Source organism: Citrus clementina, unplaced genomic scaffold, assembly GCF_000493195.1.
Source record: "Citrus clementina cultivar Clemenules unplaced genomic scaffold, Citrus_clementina_v1.0 scaffold_1, whole genome shotgun sequence".
Lineage (NCBI taxonomy): Eukaryota > Viridiplantae > Streptophyta > Magnoliopsida > Sapindales > Rutaceae > Citrus > Citrus x clementina.
The window spans coordinates 374,776-395,704 of record NW_006263303.1 but is presented as its reverse complement, the minus strand read 5'-3'; the positions used below and the strand labels follow the sequence as shown (position 1 = coordinate 395,704).

At 36.1% G+C, this 20,929-nt stretch overlaps 4 protein-coding genes across 9 annotated transcripts; all 4 read right to left on the bottom strand.

Moving 5' to 3' along the window:
• Window positions 1–2,812: 2,812 nt before the first annotated feature.
• Window positions 2,813–3,892, bottom strand: LOC18053871 (rust resistance kinase Lr10). Its single transcript, XM_006450090.2, has one exon. It carries the CDS (start codon window positions 3,869–3,871, stop codon window positions 2,813–2,815), a length of 1,059 nt encoding a protein of 352 aa, XP_006450153.2. The 5' UTR covers window positions 3,872–3,892.
• A 3,631-nt stretch (window positions 3,893–7,523) lies between these two features.
• LOC18053870 (cytoplasmic 60S subunit biogenesis factor REI1 homolog 1) lies at window positions 7,524–10,260 on the bottom strand. The gene is made up of 5 exons (XM_006450089.2): window positions 10,005–10,260; window positions 8,761–9,342; window positions 8,301–8,470; window positions 7,987–8,202; window positions 7,524–7,895 (listed from the first exon to the last, which is right to left on the bottom strand). The coding sequence occupies exons 1-5, from the start codon at window positions 10,107–10,109 to the stop codon at window positions 7,736–7,738; spliced, it is 1,233 nt and encodes a 410-aa protein (XP_006450152.1). The 5' UTR covers window positions 10,110–10,260; the 3' UTR covers window positions 7,524–7,735.
• A 1,131-nt stretch (window positions 10,261–11,391) lies between these two features.
• On the bottom strand, window positions 11,392–14,468 carry LOC18053869. Of its 3 annotated transcripts, none has more exons than XM_006450084.2 (4): window positions 14,108–14,468; window positions 12,347–13,415; window positions 11,946–11,982; window positions 11,392–11,706 (listed from the first exon to the last, which is right to left on the bottom strand). In XM_006450084.2, the coding sequence occupies exons 2-3, from the start codon at window positions 13,243–13,245 to the stop codon at window positions 11,946–11,948; spliced, it is 936 nt and encodes a 311-aa protein (XP_006450147.1). In that variant the 5' UTR covers window positions 13,246–13,415; window positions 14,108–14,468; the 3' UTR covers window positions 11,392–11,706. The 3 variants fall into 3 exon arrangements, with proteins under 3 accessions (XP_006450147.1, XP_006450148.1, XP_024033826.1); XM_006450085.2 differs by having other exon boundaries at window positions 14,342–14,468; XM_024178058.1 differs by lacking the exon at window positions 11,392–11,706 and having other exon boundaries at window positions 11,837–11,982; window positions 14,342–14,468.
• An 867-nt stretch (window positions 14,469–15,335) lies between these two features.
• Window positions 15,336–20,582, bottom strand: LOC18053945 (HBS1-like protein). Of its 4 annotated transcripts, none has more exons than XM_024177638.1 (13): window positions 20,447–20,582; window positions 20,104–20,263; window positions 19,924–20,021; window positions 19,347–19,505; window positions 18,827–19,063; window positions 18,551–18,628; window positions 17,769–18,250; window positions 17,552–17,662; window positions 16,963–17,450; window positions 16,644–16,809; window positions 16,256–16,495; window positions 16,025–16,159; window positions 15,336–15,923 (listed from the first exon to the last, which is right to left on the bottom strand). In XM_024177638.1, the coding sequence occupies exons 3-13, from the start codon at window positions 20,015–20,017 to the stop codon at window positions 15,792–15,794; spliced, it is 2,322 nt and encodes a 773-aa protein (XP_024033406.1). In that variant the 5' UTR covers window positions 20,018–20,021; window positions 20,104–20,263; window positions 20,447–20,582; the 3' UTR covers window positions 15,336–15,791. The 4 variants fall into 4 exon arrangements, with proteins under 4 accessions (XP_024033406.1, XP_024033407.1, XP_006450143.1 ...); XM_024177639.1 differs by having other exon boundaries at window positions 20,104–20,259; XM_006450080.2 differs by having other exon boundaries at window positions 18,827–19,048; window positions 20,104–20,582.
• Between the last annotated feature and the right edge of the window lie 347 nt (window positions 20,583–20,929).

Here is a 20,929-nt window from a genome sequence, read left to right as displayed (position 1 = left end):
AATAGAAACTATTTTGAGTTTAACTCCATTACCTACAACAAGTTGATCATTTCCTTTGTATTCTGAGCTGATGTTGAGATTATTGAAGTCATTAGAAATGTGATTTGTTACTCCACCGTCAAGATACCAGACACCATCTCTGTTCCCTCCATTTTCAACTACATAAACACTTCTCTAATTTGGCATTTGATTAGGTATTTAATTCTTTTTGAACTTGTACCAGCAGTGAGCAGCAGTATGATTCTTCCTATAACAAATTTGGCAAGGTCCCTTAGGCTCTTCTTCGTCAATCTGACTTTTGCCTTTGATCTTATCAGATGCATTCGAGCTTTGATTAAAATTGCCTCCACCAAACTATTTTCCATTTAAGTTTCCACGCTGTCTTCCACCATAATTGTTGTTATTTCTATTGAAGTTGAAATTTGCTTGCCAGTTCCTTCTCTGATTTCCTCTGTGATAAGCTAGATTAGCTTGATAATCCATGTGACTAACAGAGTGTTAATACTCAATCCTATTTTCATGACTCAATAGCATTCCATACACATAAGAGAGCATTGTGCTTTCAGATCGAGCATTGATTGTAGTGACAATCGAATCATACTCAGATCCTAGGCCAACAAGCAAGCAAAGTATAAAATCTTCATCGCCCATGTTGTTACCAGCTGCTCTTAATGCATCTAGAGGGGTTTTCATCTTTGTATAGTATTCATGAAGTGTCATCGGTCCCTTCCTTGTGGTTTGAATATGAGTTCTCAAGTGCAGAACTCTGGATCTAGATCTTGCCCCAAATTGAGTAGTAAGGATCTGCCATACGTCTAGAGAAGGTCTTCCTCCAACAACAGCAAGATTATTTACATCACGAAGCGAAATTGGCCTAATTATTACCTTCTCCTTCTCTTCATTACTCGTTCCTTGAGTAGCCCGCATAATGTGGCTTCGTGAGTTGAGATGCTGAGCAAGAGCCTTAGAGCTTCTGTACCCTTTACCACAAAGACCACAACTGTACGTCATTTGGGTCTCATTCTTATTTTTCTCTTGAGCAAGTGCCGCTTGTCTAGCCAGAAATAGAGCTTCTGTCACTCCGGGAACCCCAGCCACCTGTTTTATAGGGAAGAGCAGAAAAAAGATATTTTTCCACATTATTCAAGCGCATCAACTAAAAATTCATTTTCTTGAAGAGCTCCAAACCATCATAAAAATTAAAACAGATTTCATGCAGGGTACCTAATGGAGTGATTAAACAATAACGACCTCTTGGTATAGCAAGTAAACTGTCTGCAAACAAGTTTCTTAAGGTTACTTTATGATTGTTTTGGTTGTCAGTTTCAGCTTCTTAAAAAGAACTTACAATTACCTAAATCGACAAGTATGTCAAGGTTATGTTACGGTAGGAAGGAGTGAAAATTATTAAACAGAATAATGATATTCTAGAAAAATTCGAGAAAAAAAAAACCTCAACAATCTCCTCCCCAAAAACCCAAAATTTGATACTGTCTTGGTACAGGAAAAATATATTCCTTAACCCCTAAAAGACTCTACTCCAATTACAAACAAACCACTCAAGAACTTGGAGAGAGCCTTTGGCATTGAAAAAATAGAATTTTTTTTTTTTTATGCAATTTCTAAGCTAGAGTAGCTCAAACATCATAACTTTAGAAGAAAAAAAAAAAGAAGAGCGGCATTAAAATAGAAATCAAAATAAAAATAAAAAGTTCTAGCATTCGCATATTGCTAATGTAGTTGCCTTTCATATATTTTACTATCTTCTATACGAATCTATGTATGCAATTATGTGCCTAATGCTGTACCAGATGGCGGAACACAAATTTATATTTGCCTATTTTGGCTATAAAACATTCAATTTACAGAAGCACTTTTTGGACAAGCAATTCTTGTAAGATACATATATACTTCTTCAACAAAGTACCGCCGCCAAGCAGAAGCGCTTAATCTCATAAAATTTTAAAGAGAAGGAAACTGAAAATTAAAAGTTAAAGAGAGAGAAAGAGACCTCGCGTTTGAGATTGTAGCGATACCAATCGGACTTGTAGTGAAGCTTCTTCTCGGCGTCGTCATTGAATTCTCTGTTACATGCATTGCAGGTCAGCCCCGGCAAGTTGTGTTCTTTCGTCTCCTTGGCGATTCGATTTTACGACGCACAACTTTTATTTTTATAAATAAAACTCATCGCTAGTGAAAAGAGGAATATCTCGCAGGAATTTCTCCATTGTCTGCTCATCATCCTTCAAATCTTGGACGGTTTTCAAGGATGCTTCAGGAACTGTAGGTTCACATTTATTGAACTTACTAGTTTTGCCAAACAGTAAGCTACAGCGCCTATTATTGGTAAGATGACCAGTACCAGAATTGTAACTGCAAATTATGTAAAATTAAATCAGCTGCGAAATTAGGCTCTCCTTTTCTCTAACAAGTGTAAGAGGTTACCAAGAGCGCCCGCCAGTTTGTGATGGTGACCCCGTGTTCCAAATTTGAGGAAGGATTGCTGGCATTCTGAGGACAAGACGATTGGAGAAATCGGGAAATTAATTCAAGGACCCTGGATCCTGGCTTTTGAGAGCTTTGATGCCGCAGAAGCAAAAGTCGCCTTGTTAATGCTTTTCCCATTTTCAAAGACATAGCTAATTATGGTTTTGATACTGCTTAGTTACAATTTACAATGACAGACAAAACTAAGGATACAAGAAAAACACAAGGCTCTAGCTTACAAACTGAGTAAAAAAAAAATACAAGTATTGGAAAATTCAAGGAATGGAGAACACAAGGCACAAGCTTAGTTGTTATCAGCAAGTAGCTATTGTGTATCATGCTTGGCCATTATTGGAGTGGTCTCCTTGTACCAGCGAGACTGATTAGAGGAATTTAAACCATCACTAGATTCAAGTGACTTCAACCTCGTCATCTTGATTAAGTCCAAATAGCGAAATGGTTTTGGTGGCGGTAAAACTTCCACTACTCCCTCCAGCATCTTGATCACGGCACTCATTGGAGGTCTATCTTCGGGAGAGTCTTGCACACACCACAAAGCCACCATGCACAATCTTTTTGCTTTCTCTTTGTCTTTCTCTTCAATCCCACATCCCAGTATCATTGCACCCAATTCACATTTCTCATATTCTTCCCACACATGTTTTGGAAACCAATCGAGGCTCTCGGTGGCTCCAACAATTGCATTTCTTCTCCTTCCAACAATCTCAAACAACACCATTCCAAAGCTATAGACATCACATTTATGTGTAAGAGGGTAATTCCCTGATAAAAATTCTGGTGCAGAGTAGCCAGGAGTGCCCTTATATCCACTTATTGTAACATGAGTCTTGTTCCTATCACAAAGCTTTGCAAGCCCGAAATCTGCTACCTTAGGAGAGAAGTTTGCATCTAAGAGAACATTTTCGGGCTTTATGTCGTAATGAATGATTCTCTGTTGGCATTCTTCGTGCAAGTAAACTAAACCCTTGGCTGTCCCTATAGCAATTTCGTGCAACTTCTCCCATTCTATTGCTCGTTTCTTGCCAAACAGATACCCATCAAGTGAACCATTTTCCATGTACTCATAAACAAGTGCAGTCATGTGTTGGTCGTGGCAAAAACCATAAAGCCTAACCAAATTTATATGATAAGTTCTTCCAATAGTTCCCACTTCAGCCATGAATTGCTCTTCAGCAATTCTGCCTAGGTTCCTATTAAGAACCTTCACTGCAATTTTCACACCATTAGGAAATTGTCCTTTATAGACTTCTCCAAAACCTCCAAATCCTAACCGAGTTGAATAATTGCTCGTAAAATTATTGAGCTGGAGAGAAGTAAACCTGACCGGCTTCTCCCTTCCGATTTCTTGAAGGAATCTCTCCATTGTTTGACCAGCTTCCCATATTACTTCAACCACGTCCTCTTCAGGCTTATTAGCAGATGCAGCATTTCGGGTTTCTGTTTCCGTACGATTTAGCTTTTCCCAAAAATATCGGATGATGTAAAATACTACTATAATTACTATAAGTCCAAATATTACCGACATGGCTGCTATGACTGCAAGTTAATAAAAGCGTTTCAGATTAGTGAAATAATGTAGGAGCTGTCATTGATGGTTATTGTATAAATTTAATTGCTTGGCACAGCATTTAATGTTAAGCTTAACATATTGTTGTACACACGGTGTAATAACTTTAAATGCTCAGCACAGCCTAGATCAGTACAACATCAAAATTCGATTATTGCACCATTCAACAATATATTGTTTGTTGAGTTTCGATCCTGTGTTGATATATATGTGCTTAGCTTTCAAATGTCTTTTGCTATCATGTGTGCATAAATACCACTAATCACAGCCCTCTGTCTGCATGAGCACAACCTCAGATATGATAGAAATTTTAAAATAAATCAGAGGTATCATATCAATCATACAACAATCAAATAATGTTATGACGTGTGTATATTTAATTTAAAAAATCATCATACAAGTTGTAGTTATATTAAATTTAAATACGCATGGCATGCATACATTAATTGATTGTAATACATCATAGGTATTCTTGAAATATGCATGAAACTAAAATCTACTTCGTTAAAATCGTTGGGGAGTGTCGTCGGGTTGGTTTTTTTTTTCTTTTTGGGTGTGGGCTCATCTTTAATGACTTACATAATGGTGGTGGCCCGTCCGATGGCCCGTCTGGTAGCCCGTTTTCTGATGGCCTGTCTGGTAGCCCGTTTGCTGACATTCTGGAAGATACAAGAACATTCAAAAGCAAAGATTAGAGGCAGCTGAAGTCAGGTCTAGCAGCTTTATGAAAGCTAAACGAGAAGTTAAGGAAAAAAAAATGAAAAAGAAAACTGTATTTGAAATAATACTGACTTTGATTGCCTTTTTGCTTCCGCGTCTATCCAAAAATTTGTAGATCGACTTCTTCCTCTTCACAACTCTAAAAGTTGCACGAAATACTTTACAGACATTTTGTTAATTGGAGGTGGAAAGTTGGCCAGAGATGAGAATAAGCAAGATAGATACGATGGTTCAATGGAGACTAAAAGGACATTTGAAATAACCAATTAAGAAACCGCTTTGAGAGTTACATACAGTGGAAACTGGAGGAAATTTTTATGATATCTGTATACATCAAGTCATCTTCATTATTTTTTGGTGTATTAAATTATTTGATATCCGAAAATTATATTGAGTCCCGACTAATTCAGATTCGAGCCGAGTATTACTACTAGGGCGGCAAAGTTCTCCCAATAAATATTTAACGCAGCTGCATTCTTAAGTCTCGAACCAAAATCATGCCAGTTGATCTACGCACTTGTTGGTATCAAGTCATCTTCATTAATTTTACCAGAGTCAACATGCATAATTAAGACTTGGCCATGTGATTGAAGTTATCTTAAATCGAGTTTACTGTGAAATCTATTATGATACACAAATAGAGTTTAAATTTATATAATTGTGGTATATGTGTTTAGTTAAATAATTTTTCTTAGTTAGTCACTAATAGAGAAACAAAATTACATAATTTTGTTCTTTTTAAAAAAAAATTATAATAGAGAGATAGTTTAAATAATTAATCAATTAAGTTATTCTTTTATTAGGTTTGTTGATCATCTTTGATCGTTGAGGTTGATTTAACATAATTTAATTTAACTATTTTATCTTTATAATACAAATTGCCAAATTGTCAAAAGAAATGTGCATATATTATACTAGAATAATTAGGCATTTAGTTTTTATATCTTATATAATCTAACATTCGAAATTTAAGACAATAAATTTTCAGTCCCCTACTTGTAGATGGTATACAATTAACTACCAATTAATTTGATGAGATATACATCACATTGACATTTTATTACTTGAACTTTGATTGCGTTTTTGCTTCTACCCAAAGACTTGTTCTTGGGCTCTTCACAACTTGATGATCAGTATGTCCCGCTAAAGTTGTATGAAATAATGCACATGAAGTTTCAGCGAAGGCACAGAGGAAATGAATAACCAATAAGCTTCATCGAGAATGACATATGGTGGAAAATTAATGACATTCGAAAAACTATTAATAATAATAGGTGTCTTGATCATCTTTTGTTATGAATCATTCAAAGTCAGCACGCGTAAGATGTATGAATCCCAATTTATTTTGTTTTTGTGGTTGCAAAACAAATTAAAATATGAAGTGCCAAAGAAGAAAGGGAAATAAGCAATTAATAATTTTCTGAGTGATGAGATGCGTGACAACATGAGAGAGTCAACATACAGAACTTTCTATTAAAATAGTTAGTTTGATCATGTTCTGAGTTTCAGGTTATTTCTTACCATTCTCTCTTTATGTTATCGTGACATAAGAAAAGATTGTGCAAGAATGTGACAAAAGATGACTCTTTCTTCAACCAGGTTTATTTTCTATCAACCACAGGCTACGAACACTGGAGGCTGCCTACTACTACTGACTGATGCAGGATTTTAGGCAGGGGTGGAACTATGTTCACGCCTAGGGTTGCCAAGGCAACCACCAAGCTTTTAAAAATTTTTAAGAAATAAGATTAAGAAGTTTTTAAACTGTCCCTTAAATTATTTTTCAAGACAACCCCCAATCTTCTTTAAATACGAACTTGCAATATATTTTGATAATCCCCAAATTAAAATCCTTACTTCGCCACTGAATTTGGGTTTCAAATTTGTGAAACTTAAAACCTCCTGACTATTTTATCATTCAACAATGGGATATTCTTTGTTGAATTTGGATTCTATGCTGAATTGAGCTATATTTTAACTTTTAAGAATCTTTTTGATGATGATGAAAATGATGACATTCTGTAAGATACAAGAACTAGCAAGGATTTATGGCAGCTCTAGTGGTTTATGTACTGTTGCATGACACTCACTACACTAAAAACATATAAAAACAAACAAAATTCCAATTTGGGTAAACTTCAATTCAATCCATAAATATAATGACAATCTTAAGTTTATCATCTATTTTATTCAGAACATAGCAAATAAGGGCAACTTGAATTATTTTTTCATCTTCTAAACAGTAAATGAAGGTAAATTTATATTTTTGTACTTTTGAGAGAAAAATTAAAAATTGTGATTCTACATAGAATATGGGATAAATTAAAAGTTACCCTTTCAAATTTACAGTGTCCACAGCAAAAATATAATAGCAGAGGAAGAGATGGTCGGAGTCTCAGAGATGAGAAGAAAGAATGAGAAAAGATGAAGGTTCTGTGAAGACTAAGTGAACACTTGCGTAACCAAGAAGATTCGCGGACAATGACAGGGAGCGGTAAATGTCATTTCAAAATGGGCAAAGCATAGGTATAATGTAATGTAAATATCCAACAATGCCTGACCGGCTTCCAAGAAATAGAAACGGAGCTCCAGTGTACGTGCAACATCAACCGTGGTAAACCAAGCTAAAGGAAAATTTAGCATAGCCATTCTCAAGACAATGGAGGTCTACAAAGTCTCGATCCTAATGAATCATTCTAACAAGTAAAGAGAAAGGACCAATGGAGGATGGCCAGAAGAAACAAACTGAAAATTCTTTCATGAAACAACTGGAGCATGTCAATGTTTTACTAACAAATCTGTAGACCAGACAGTCATAATAAAATTAATAACAAGCGCTTACACTGAAAACCATACTATATCTGAGATTTTTTTTTCTTTTTTGTTTAAATTTAAAAGTTTACTTAAACTGCTGATTCAACAAGAAATTAAAGTCTAGGACTAATATGGGACATTCTTGGGGAGGTTTCGGATGATATTATTCTTCATGCCGACCCTTGTGCGCATTGCCTCCACTCCCGTTCTATTCATCTCCTTGATTACCTTCATCCTCACCATGTGCTCTCTTGTTTGCACGGTTGCTAATCCCATGCTCTTGTACCTGAAAAATACAGGATGCCATGTTAAGGAGATGGGATTCCCAGGTTGCCCTTCTTAATAGAAGGGCAAGTTGAGAAAGATTAAAAACACACCTTGAGGCCAGCGCAGCTGTAATGGCCACATTATTTGCCGGTGACGGGCGGGGTTTCTGGCGATAATACCGCAGATATTCACGGGAGCCGAACGTTTTAGTCGATGTTCCTTTATCTGTTCTCTTTGTTATGATAAGCTCAGACCCACCACCAAGCTCTACAGTGTTGGCCATGTCACTGGATGAGATCAGCTGTTTCCCATCCTCATCCATGTAACTGTCAGAACAAAGAATTTTATTATTTTGTTGAAAAGTAAATAAATCAAATTAGGAAATAAGAAACAAAAAAGAAAGATGAACTTTGAAGACAATGACCTGCTGCTATAGTCATAGAACTCTTCTAACTCGGCCTCCTCCTCGTCATCACCATCGCCGAAATGTATTTTGCAATGACGTTTTGCTTCCATATGCTTCCTAACTGCTTCCAAGCTGTTAAAAGGATGGCACCTATCATTGCAGTATAAACACATGAAATCCCTCTTAACCTGAAAAAATTTGAAAAGACAGAGCATGTAAGTGAAAGCAACAGCTGCTTATGGTAAATTGATTAACTGAGCTAATAAAATCAAGCAAAAACATAGAATACAAGTTGGGAGTAATTTTATAATAAGGGAATCCATTACTTTAATAAAGTAAGGGACAAGCTAAAAGGGGGGCAAAAAAAAAAAAACATTCGTTGTATTTTATCGCGTAATGTATTCAAAATCTGTGTTTTCTTATCTTTTAGCTTGTCTCTTATTAAGGTAAGGGATTCCCTTATTTTATGTAAAATCACCTTAAGACCAAGATAAGTAAGCAGGCCTTTTGGATCCTTCAAATACTCAACATCAGGAATAAAGAACCCATGACACTTGTGCATGTGAACCATGCAGTTCTCAATTGCATCGTGCGGAAGATCACACATGAAGCAACATGCTGGATCGAACTCCTCAAAGGCACCATCATCGTCATCCTCCTCCAAGTCATCATCAGCGGGAGACCCAACATTCAAATTGGTCAGAGAATTTGTGGCCTCACTAACCAATACTTCATCTGGACCAACCTCTTCCCACTCATCATCACTATCTTCACTTTCTTCATTGTTTGCTTCTCTTTTCCGAGGAGGCTTATTTACATCACGAAGCGGAATTGGCTTAATTATTACCTTCTCCTTCTCTTCATTACTCGTTCCTTGAGAAGCCCGCATAATGTGGCTTCGTGAGTTGAGATGCTGAGCAAGAGCCTTAGAGCTTCTGTACCCTTTTCCACAAAGACCACAACTGTAGGTCATTGGGGTCGCATTCTTATTTTTCTCTTGAGCAAGTGCCGCTTGTCTAGCCAGAAATAGAGCTTCTGTCACTCCTGGAACCCCGGCCACCTGTTTTATAGGGAGGAGCAGAAAAAGGAAAATTTTCCACATTAATCAAGCCCCCCAACTAAAAATTCATTTTCTTGAAGATCTCAAAACCATCATAAAAATTAAAACAGATTTAATGTGGGGTACTTAATGTAGTGATTAAACAATAATGACCAAAATTTGATATCGTCCTAGTAAAGGGAAAATATGTTTCTTAATCCCCAAAAGCCTCTACTCCAATTACAAGCAAACCACACAAGAACTTGGAGAGAGCCTTTGGCATTGAAAAAAGAGATTTTTTTTTGGGGCAATTTCTAAGCTAGAGTAGCTCAAACATCATAACTTCTAAAAACGGAGCGGCATTAAAATAGAAATAAAAATAAAAAAGTTCTAGCTTTAGCATATTGCTAATGTAGTTGCCTTTCATATATTTTGTTATCTTCTATACCAATCTATGTATGCAATTATGTGCCTAATGCTCTACCAGATGACCGAACACAAATTTTTATTTGCCTACTTTGGCTACGAAACATTCAATTTACAGAAGCACTTTTTGGATAAGCAATTCTTGTAAGATACATACTTCTTCGACAAAGTACCGCCGCCACGCAGAAGCGCTTAATCTCATAAAATTTTAAAGAGAAGGAAACTGAAAATTAAAAGTTAAAGAGAGAGAGAGAGACCTTGCGTTTGAGATTGTAGCGGTGCCAATCGGACTTGTAGTGAAGCTTCTGCTCGGCGTCGTCATTGAATTCTCTGTTACATGAATTGCAGGTCAGCCCCGGCATGTTGTGTTCTTTCCTCTCCTTGGCGATTCGATTTTACGACGCACAACGTTTGTTGTTATAAATAAAACACACGACGGCTCGCTAGTGAAATGAGTTTCCAATTTCCATCCGTCGGTTACGCTTACGCAAGCCCCGACGCGATATTTCTTTCTTTTTGTACATTCACGACCGCCTGACCTGACCTGACCTGACCCGTTTTGTATTTGGGCTTAGATTTTGTGATTATTGGGCTTCTGATGTATGAAGCCCGGCCCATGTATCGAATAAGCCTAGACCGTTCGATCACAAAATGGAGGAGACAACCAAGACAGATCTTGGATTGAGTATGGAGAAGGTAAATTCTTCTCTTCACTCTCGAGAAATTTGATTTTAATATGAACTTTTTGGGATAACAACAGACCAAAAAGGGTGAAAGAACGAGCGATATGTGTTGGCATCAAATGATCAGAAATTAATAAGATTTTCATGGTTTCTTATCAAATGTACAGTTTAAAGATATTTTAGTCTATTTTTAAACGATGGGTTCTTTTGAGATCAAACTAACTGAGATCTTATGGGAATAGACTGCACAAATCATTCAACATATACGCGGTGAATTGATTACTTATATTTTGATATCCTAGATGAGTTGTTTTTTTTTTCCCCCCATTTTTCTAAATAATAATAATAATAATTACGAGATAGAAAACAAAAGAATTGTGTGTTAGTCCTCTTGCCATATACACTTTTCAGGAAAGCAAATAGGGATCTAAATGCAACAGAATATGCAGAGTGGTATCTCTTGTCCAAGACCTAAGAGAAAAATATTAAGCTGTTGCACAAAATTACCTATTAATACTGCTTTTGTCAAAGCAAGATGCCAAGATTTTCTAGGATGTGATTTTGGACCGCACCGTCTCTACAGCCAATCTTTGGTTTTATTTTTGGGGAATTTTGGTTTGAAAAAACAACCCAACTTCCAAGGCTACTCTTCAGTCTTAAGGGCTCTTTTGTTTTTCTAATTTAATAAATTAATTAACTTAATTTCAATCAATTAAATTATTAAATCCTTTTTTAATTTAATAAAAATTTTCAATTTTATATATATTAATTCATAATACTTTAAAACCATGCAACTTTAAAATTTTTCAAACTTTCCCACACTTTGAAAAATAAATATATAAACAAATCATTCATATTCAAATATTTAAATTTAACTATATTTAGACAGACATGTAGTTATCCCATATACTGAATCATTCTCACTCGAACTACGAAATTAGATGGAGCCTTTTAGGTCAAATTTGCCTGCAGTAATAAGCAGTATCCAAGTCAATAGTTAAATAAATTGCCAAAAACATGCATATGTAGTTATCAGCTAAAAAATCTGCTGCTTCATAAACATAAGTAGTGGTCGGCACATATTACCACTTGGGATTCTACAGTTTGAAACTTATGTATAACCAGCACAAAATATGTAACAGAATTATAACACACATGTAGCTTTTACATGTTTGAATGCTAATGACCTCGCAACCCCAGTGATTTGACTGCTTTCCACTTCCCATCTATCACCATCATCTCTAACCCAGTTCTTTCGATCATTTGCTTCCACTTTCTATTCAACCACAGCCAGCAGAATTAACTAGGACCATTGATTACATAACATAATAAAACGAAGCAAAAAAAATGTCTAGAAGAAAAATATATTTGAAAACGTAAGCTACATAAATAAACCAATGAAAGGGTACTTCAAATGTAACAATTCATTAAGACTCTTGATAAGCTTATTTAACATGAGTTCTTTTACAAATAACAAAACTCTACACAAATGCAGGGGAGTAGTGCATGTCTTACCTAATTATCATAGAAGCGGGAACGGCGTCTCCGGGAACTGTGAAATACACAGGAAGACCATGCATCAAATTATACAGATCATGAGTCAATGGAACTAATAAGCTGAAAATAATATTTTGGGGAATCTAGAAACATCAATCAAAAGAAACTAGCTTCGTATAAATCCTTAGTTTGATACACATTGAACTCTGAGAAAATCGCCTAGGCCATGGAAACTAATCCAATCAGAAGTTGATTCAAAGATTGTAGAAGGCAAGTTAAAATGTATAAACCTATGAAAGTTAGATTCCCCTTTCAGTGGATCACTATATAATTAGAAAAATGAATTTCCAACTAATACTTCTAATAAGTTATCATTCAACAGAACTGACGTAAATTACATGGAAATAAACACTACTAACCTGCGATGACTGGAGCTACCTCTAGAGGGGCCACTTGTACTCACAAACTCATCGTCGGTCTCATCTATTCTGTACTCTGCAAAATCCACAGATGTCACTGAACCCTCATCAGAATTAGAGGTATCGTAACTCGAGCGGCGGCTTCCTCTTCTAGTATCACTGACTCTTGATCTTCTTCTGTTTCTAGCATTCCTTAAGTTATCAAATACCTGATACAAGATGCAGGAGGTCCACCAGTTACCTTCGTCTCCAGGAAAGTCCTCAAACTCATCTCCAGTTTCATCATCCCCATATTCAATCACATAGTCCCCCAAAACCACACCCCTCGGAACTTCTGAATGGATAGTGCTCAAAACATCTATGATCTCAGAGGACTGCTGAAAATTTTCCCAATCAAGTTGCCGAGCAGGATCAATTTTTGAAGGGCGAGAATGAGGATGCTCAAGCTGAGCATGTTTTCGGAGTTCCAAGTAGGTTCCTGCGAATGTACATTGATCCTCCTCACAACAACGTTTCTTCTCGTTTAAATAATCACGGACCTTATCAGCAACCACCCAGCCAGTAACTTCCCCTCTACACAAAGGGCAAGCCGGTCTGCAACTGTCTTCTGAAACCATTGGTTGGGTGTTTGCTGCAGAATTGACTTCAGAAGTTGAAGGAGGTGACACACCATAAGCATTTTTGAAACGGTCCAAACAGTTAGAGTGCAAATGGTCTGTGTCACATACAAAAGGTCGGCATCCTTTCTCATAAGATGAGCATAGGAGGAGCACACCATTGTGAGGGAAATCCAAGCATATTGGACAAGTCACATCATCCCAATTCGTATTCAACTGAACATCCTCCATGTCACAAGCAATCAGTCGGTGCCCTCTCCCATGAAAGGTTCCAAAGGCCATAAGACACTACTTACAAAGAAATCTACAAGCACAAGGAAAACATATTCCTCCTCCCAGATCAGATATGTAAATTACACCAATGAGAATTCCAAGCAATAAACTACCCAAGCTCCTACGTCAGAGCCAAATAGAATAAACCATTGATCTAGTAAAGCATGCTCGAAAGATGACTGCACATGGTAGAAGATAACAGTGATCATGAGTTAAGCCTGAAGAAAACAATAATAATGTGCTTGGGAAAAAAGCAAAAGATTAAAACTATTCATTTCCACATCAACGCTTCCACGAAGAAACATTCAAATACTCAAGAAACTTCCAATGAGTTCAATATATACTTGGGTGCAGTGTAGCATGCTAATCCATTTAGTTGCCCGGTAAATTGGAAGAACACTTGGTAGTTTGTAAAAACAAATTAAAATTTGGAACCTTTAATTAATTTCCAAAGCCCAAATCAAAGAAATAAAAGTTTGCCAATCTAACCCCGGTAAAAATGCATTGACTGAGTAAGAAGGGCTTCATTTTCAGGAAAACCAAACAACATTTAACAAAAAGCTGAGAAACTTCTCTCTCTCTCTCTCTCTCTCTTTTTTTTTTTACCCCAAAAAAAAGTACTGCAAATTAATAAAAAAAAAAAAGCAACTTAAGCCCATATTAATCTAACGATTTTAGATTTGAAATTCAACAGCTATCATCATAAAAAATAAAAGTCTAAGCTTGAGATAACATCTACCACGTATAAACACAAGCAATAAATTCCACAGTGACCAAGAAATTAATTAATCAATCAAATATCACTAATATTTTAAAAAATAAATAAACATTTTAAATCGATATTGAGTATGACGATAACAAAATTACTAACCATAGATATTGACCAAAAGCATAATCAACAAAATTGAGCAACCCCAAATTATCCGAGTTCACAAGCTAAGCACACACAAATTAAAAATTGAACATATGATTCTCAAATCAGCAATCGTGATTCGTGGGCATCAACTGAAAATGAAGAATAACCCCAAAAGGAAGGATTTCTTGGAGTCTTTTGGGATAAAATGAAAAAAAAAAGAAGAGAAGCACGTAATCGAAATTGACTTACTGTACAGAAGAAAAATCGGAGTGACTCAGGAAACCCAGAAGGATTAAAATTAAAAGCGGAGACTTTGCTTTTGCTCTGTGATTAGGTCAGTTTCGTTTCGTGGTAGGTGCGTTCTCTTTTATATTTAGTATTCGTTTTTCTTGTTTCATTTCCACTTTGAGGATAAAAATGGTAAAGTACATTTTATAATCTAATTTACGTAATTGCCCTTCTTTCTTCGACCCTATTGTATTTTGTGATTTGTGACTCGTGAGCAGCAGTGGCCTGTGACCTGTAAGCAGCTTAATAACTTTATAGTATGATTAATAACATTGTTTAGTAATTTACTGCTGCAATACTATTTATATTTGTTTAATGTAGATATATGGTCGTCGTTTTTTTTTTTTGGGTTATATTTAATGTACAGTACGTAGGTTTAAAAATATGGTTGTGCCTATGGTATTTTATAGTTTAAGTTGGTCATATTACATTGATTTCTTTTGCTATATAACAGTGCGCAATTGCGCATCACATCTTAAAAATATAATAAAACATTTTGACATGTAACAAAAATTTTCAAAATATAATAAAAATGTTATATAATGAGTAATGATACAGCCACAAACTCTTGTATAAACTTATTTTGTACAAACTGATGTAGCATGATAAGATTGGTTGAATTAAATATCACTTGGCCCACATGATTTGTTTTTATTAATTTATATTTTCATTCAACCAATGAATTAATACCACGTCAGTTTGTACAAAATAAGTTTTTACAAGAGTTTGTGACTGTATCATTACTCGTTATATAATATACTATGGATGGTAGAGTACCAAAATTAGACCTCAGACTTTAAAAGTATGACAAAAATGTCCTTTGTTTTATATAGGAAATTATAATGATGAATCAATTGGCAATGTCATTTGACATTTGCGATTTGGTTACTTGCTGGTGCGTATCGTGTCCGTCAAACCTCATTGTGATTGGATGCCCAAAAGTCCAAAGTAATACATTTTTGTACGTTTTTTTTTTTCATTTACTTGAGTTTCAAATTTGTGGAAAAAGATTTTGGGGACAAAAATTATTGCAACGAGTCCCACGTGGTCAAGTGATGGCTCCGCGCGTACTACATATGAAGTAGAAACAAAAAGTTGTTGTTAGTCAAATTTGACCGTAGAGGACTCAGCCGACTGGAGGTGAGGCTAAAAGGAATAAATAAATTTTCGTTTGGGACTCGAAAAACTTTTACAGACACATTAGTGAGTTTGCTTCCTACGAAATTCCCTCCATATTGTTACATGCTCAGATGCTCTCTTGACCGGTGGCTTCAGAAATCGACCGCCAGGAGCGGCTGCTTCACGATCTGATAATACGAGCCACGTATTAATCATTAGGCCAAGGTTCAACTATTGCTGATCCTCAATTAGATATTACGAGCCACGTATTAATCATTAGGCCAAGGTCCAACTATTGCTGATCCTCAATTATGCGGGTTACAATGCCGACAGCAATGGTTCTTCCTGATGATCGAAGGAAAGCCCTACCAAGAGCTCTGCAATTTGAGAACTCTTCCACACAGACAGGTTCCTGCAGAGCGACCTGAAAGGAAGAAACAGAAAGAGATGAAATCAACTTCTGCTGCTGCTACTGGGTTAGCAAACAAAATAGTACTGGAAGCTAGTATTTTGACTCTGATTCACCTCTACTATGGCACTTTGCTTTGCAGTAAGACAGCGAGGTGACTTCTTTGTAACCTTGCCAGTCTTTGTATCAAGTAATGACGTTATCTTTACAATTCTTGCAGCCTCCTTTGCATGGTGTATATGGCATTCCAACTGGGATAATTTCAACAACAAAATCTATATATTTTAGAAAACAAATCATCTTGAGCAACAAACTATAGGCAAGTGTTGAGTAAAACAAATGAGTACCTGAGAGCCAATTAGAATTGGTGGTGCAAAATCCAAAACGAGCACCTTCAACTCTAAGTGTGTGGCGATTGCAACTGGGAAATCAGGGTGACATAGCACGCCCCCAGACATAACACGACTTACATCAATACCTTGCAGACTCACAGCTATATTGTCTCCAGCTCTGGCAACGGAACAAGACTGAGAGTCTCGTTCTATGGAATGCACAGTGCCTACCTCTCCAGATGGCAAGACTAAAACCTGCAACACACACGTCATACTATCCAGCATAGAGCAAAATAGTTCATATATTATCTATAAAAATTCTATTATCAAGGATCTATCACAGAAACACAGGCAGGCATTCACATTCCATTCAGTGTTGAAAGCGAGTCAAAAAATTGCATACCTTCAATCCACTTCGAAGAGCTCCAGCCTCCAATTTGCCACAGGCAGACACCTGCCCGTGCTGTGATTTAAGAACGTCACATATGGGCATAAGTAGAGGCTTCGAAAATTCTCTAGGAGGAGGCCGTAAGGAATCAATTGCATCCAATAGACAGGGCCCCTTATACCTGCATCACAATTACCAATTCAAATTTATCTAATGAAAATTTATCCATAATAGCAACATTGTAATTTCTTGGAGGAAGCTATTACCCATAACAATTGTATTACTACAGAAAGATCATTATATATATATATTTTTTAAAAAAAAAAACACTCACCAAGATAACAGCCTACCATCATCAGGAGCGGTCACCAAATTTTGATTTTCTAGGGCACTTAATGGAATCCATGTCAGAGAAGCGTCCTTGAAACTACAGGAACGAAGAAAAGTTCCAAGTTGTACTTTTATTGAATCAAACCGATCTTTAGAGTATTGTACAGCATCCATTTTGTTAACTGCCACAATAAGTTGATCAACACCAAAACTTCTGATCAGTTGTGCATGCTCCCTTGTCAGCCCCTTGGCAGTGTTCATACCAACTTCAAATGAACCAACTGAAGCATCTATAACAAGAATTGCAGCATCGGATTGTGTTGCTCCAGAAATCATGTTTGGGACAAAATCCTTATGACCTGGTGAGTCTAGCACAACAACATGATAATTTTTGGAATCAAAATACGCAACAGCCACAGTCATAGTTATTCCCCGTTCCCTCTCTTCAGCACTCTCATCTAATGCCCAAGCATAAGCAAATGATCCTTTGCCCTGGTTATTACAAACAACACATCAATCTAACAAAAACAAGAACTCACGGCACAAATGCAGGCAAATATTTTACACAAAGACACAAAATCACAGTGAGGTACCTGCAATTTGGCCTCTTTTTCATATTTGTGCATTTGTTTTTGGGTTATTCGTCCAAGAAGAAACAACAGTCTACCTGAGAGAGTTGATTTTCCCGAATCAACATGGCCAACCTAAAATGACAAGAAAACAAATAAGCATTGTAGATATGGATTTAAAAAAAAAAATTAAAAGCTTTATTTCTTATGTGATAAGACTAAAATTCAGACGTAGACTTACTATTGCAAGATTTAGTTGAGTCATTCTATCTCCTTTTTTGTCTGGGAGCATCCACTTTTCAGGTTTATACTGAGTATGTGAATTTGTTTTTCTGGCACTTACATTGGTTGAATTTCCAGATTTAGCAGTCGACGACATGTTCTTCATATTACTGGTCAAATTACCAGTATGACTACTTGATTCAGTCCCATCGACTGAAGAACTAATGCTATCATCCACTGTACCGTGGTTCGAGCAATTTCCCTCATCTATAGTGCCTAGTCTATCTTTTGCCATTACTACAGAAGAGCTGGCAGAAATTCTAGAACTTGCACGTACTTCATTCTTCAAGCTATTTCTCTCATCCACGCTATCTTGCTTGTCTTTTGGCATCAACACATTTGCAATATCAGACTTTTTAGCACTGGATCTTGTATTAACAGAGCCATTTTTTTCAGAGACGCTTGAGGAAACTCTAGAAGATTTTAAGTCCAAAAAATTTCCTACAAGATAAAGCCAGTACAGAAACAAGATGAGTTTAAATCGAAAAGACAAACATTGAGAAAAATTATCTCATCAAAAATGCATTTGATCTATGGAAGTACAAATTAAATTGCATAGACATTAACAAAAAACTCAACCAAAAAAAAAGAAAAAAATAGAGTAAAGTGCTGCTAGACTGTGCCAAGATCAATGAAATCACATGCAAAGAAAACATCCTCCAATTCCCTAGTTGTCTAAAAATTGCATTAATGTACTTAGAAATTGATTTCTACAATAATTTAAGCATGTCAGTAGGATACCTTTTGAACCTGTTTTGGAGGAGTGCAATCCATTAGAAACCAAATCATCAGGTGATGGAACATCAAACTTGAAAGGGGCTGCACCATCAAGATATGTAAAGCTTGAAATTAGAATACATATATTTAAATCTACAACCAGTTTCAAGAAGCAAATAAAATTCTCCAAACATGAAACACAAAAATGTAGCACTACTCCAAGCATGATACTAAAACCAAAATTGACATTAAATTTCAATAAATTACAGATCTACGCCCTATCCTAGAACATGTGCAGACCTATATTAAATTTGGAATGGCTATGGGAACTAAAAGCCTCATGGAATTCATGAAATTTTCCTTTGGTATTCCCAAGCTTGTGGCAGTTATTGCCCTCTTCCATCAAAGAACCATCATTCTGCCGTTGAATTACTACAGCCTTTTTCGGCGTCCGTGGCGGCAATGATGCAAAAAGAGACTTGGCCATTACGGATGCTCCAGAATCTTTGCATATGCCGCCAGCTGCATGAAACAGATCTACTCTATATAAAGGAACAACCAACTAGAAAGCAAAATTGTATAACAAGTACCCTAAAAAAGATGACATAACCTTAAAAAAATGCAAGCTGACTAGTTGATGATGTTAAAAGAAAATAAAGCAAAACATAAGAGCTGATGCCCACAACCATGACTAACATGAATATTTCTTAATTTTTCTAAAGGGATGAGGATAAGGAAATGACGTTCAATCTTTACTATAATTACTAGTCCGAGTTTGGATAAATAGAAACTACGAGAGTACAAGGTCATTGACAAATACCTGTTTTCCTATTGTTATTAACCAAAGGTGTACGAAGAACTCCACATATATCACATACAGACATGCCATCTTCATTATCATAAGTGCAAATAGCACAACTCCAAACCCTGGGCTTGGAAGTTTCTTGCTTAGACTCAGATGCAGGTGTGGGTGCTTCCCCTGTTTCAACATAAGGGTCATCAAGTCAATTACATAAAGAGCATTCAAATCAGAGAGTCCTCATAGCTTTATTCGTATGACAACTACATAAAATATAAGAAGAAGAATTCTTCAACACAAATTTACAGCCATTGATAAAAGGGGCGTAAGGCTATCTTTAATTTGCAACACACAACAGCTAAAGTGCTTAATAAATACACTATTTTACTCCACTAATGGTTAACGACTACCCAGTTACTTATTGATAGCTAGTGATTCCATTCCTCAACAGTTCGGATGAATAGCGACAACACCTCAAATCCCAAACATACCCTAAGAATCTTATTTCCTATCTCAATATACGAAAACTGATTATGCGACATAGAATTCACAAATAACAACGAAAAAGGGAGTCTTGAGTGCAAAAAGGTGTTCTAACCGTTATCTTCTACATCGTAGTCGTAGTCATCATAATCTTCATACTCGTAGTAGTCGCCGTAATCATAGTCTTCGTAATTAACTTTATGAGGCATGCTCCTAGTGATCAGAATTTCAAACTCACATTTGCAATTAATAATTAAAAGGAGGACCTCAATTGAGAAAAACTCGAGCCACATACCTTGATATGTAATGAGATGAAGATCTTGTTAATGGTTAAAATATTAATCTAAAACGCGACAGCACTGACGACAAATAACTCTCGTATAAAATCGAAAATTTTGATTTCCAGAATATATCGGTTGCTGCTTTTCCCGCACGAATGTACTGCATCTATCTGCCTACCAACAGAGTGTAATACAAATAGTGAGGATTAATTCGATGGCGGCAAAATAACTTCTGATTTCATACAAAGTAGGCAGATTCTTAGATTTGGAAGAAAAAAAAATCAGGATTATTTTTCACGTGTCGGTCCGAATAAGATTTTGAGAGAAATAATCAGTTTATCAAATCCATGGACTAACCCAGTGAAACGGAAGAGACGAGAAACGAATAAATTTAAGATGCTTGCTTCTACATAGTTCTATTTTTTTTTTTTTTTTTGCCCTTTTTCTCTCTGGATTATGTAAGCTGCTAGTGCTGCAGTGACACCCCCTTTTGTTACTTAACTGGTTTAAGAAAAATAACCAATAGGGCCTTTTGTTTTAGATTTTATATATAAACCCCCCCTTTCCTGACTCCGCTTTAAATTAGTCCACGAACTGCAGTTTTTCCCCTGATAGATTTTTTCTCTTTTTTCTTGTAAGTCTAAAAGAATATGAAATTACCAGTAGATGACTCTGGATTATTTTATTTTTGTGGGAGTTCTTCTGACTTATTTTAGTGTCACATTCTCTTTAGCATTTTACATAAAACAAAATCTAAATAACGTGACACCGTCACAAAATGTTATATAGAATGATAGATAATAATATAAGTAACTGCTTAATACATGGGAGCTTGGAGAC

Coding starts and splice junctions, on each gene's coding strand:
- LOC18053870 (XM_006450089.2), bottom strand. CDS start 10,109: ATGCCGGGGCTGACCTGCAATTCATGTAACAGAGAATTCAATGACGAC. Junction 8,471..8,760: donor TTACTTATCTTGGTCTTAAG/GTGATTTTACAT, acceptor AAATTTTTTCAG/GTTAAGAGGGATTTCATGTG. Junction 7,896..7,986: donor ACAGCTGCGCTGGCCTCAAG/GTGTGTTTTTAA, acceptor TGTATTTTTCAG/GTACAAGAGCATGGGATTAG.
- LOC18053869 (XM_006450084.2), bottom strand. CDS start 13,245: ATGGCCTTTGGAACCTTTCATGGGAGAGGGCACCGACTGATTGCTTGT. Junction 11,983..12,346: donor GGTAGCTCCAGTCATCGCAG/GTTAGTAGTGTT, acceptor TGTATTTCACAG/TTCCCGGAGACGCCGTTCCC.
- LOC18053871 (XM_006450090.2), bottom strand. CDS start 3,871: ATGGAGAGATTCCTTCAAGAAATCGGAAGGGAGAAGCCGGTCAGGTTT.
- LOC18053945 (XM_024177638.1), bottom strand. CDS start 20,017: ATGCCTCATAAAGTTAATTACGAAGACTATGATTACGGCGACTACTAC. Junction 17,663..17,768: donor CTCAACTAAATCTTGCAATA/GTAAGTCTACGT, acceptor TTGTCATTTTAG/GTTGGCCATGTTGATTCGGG. Junction 15,924..16,024: donor AGCAAAGTGCCATAGTAGAG/GTGAATCAGAGT, acceptor TCTTCCTTTCAG/GTCGCTCTGCAGGAACCTGT.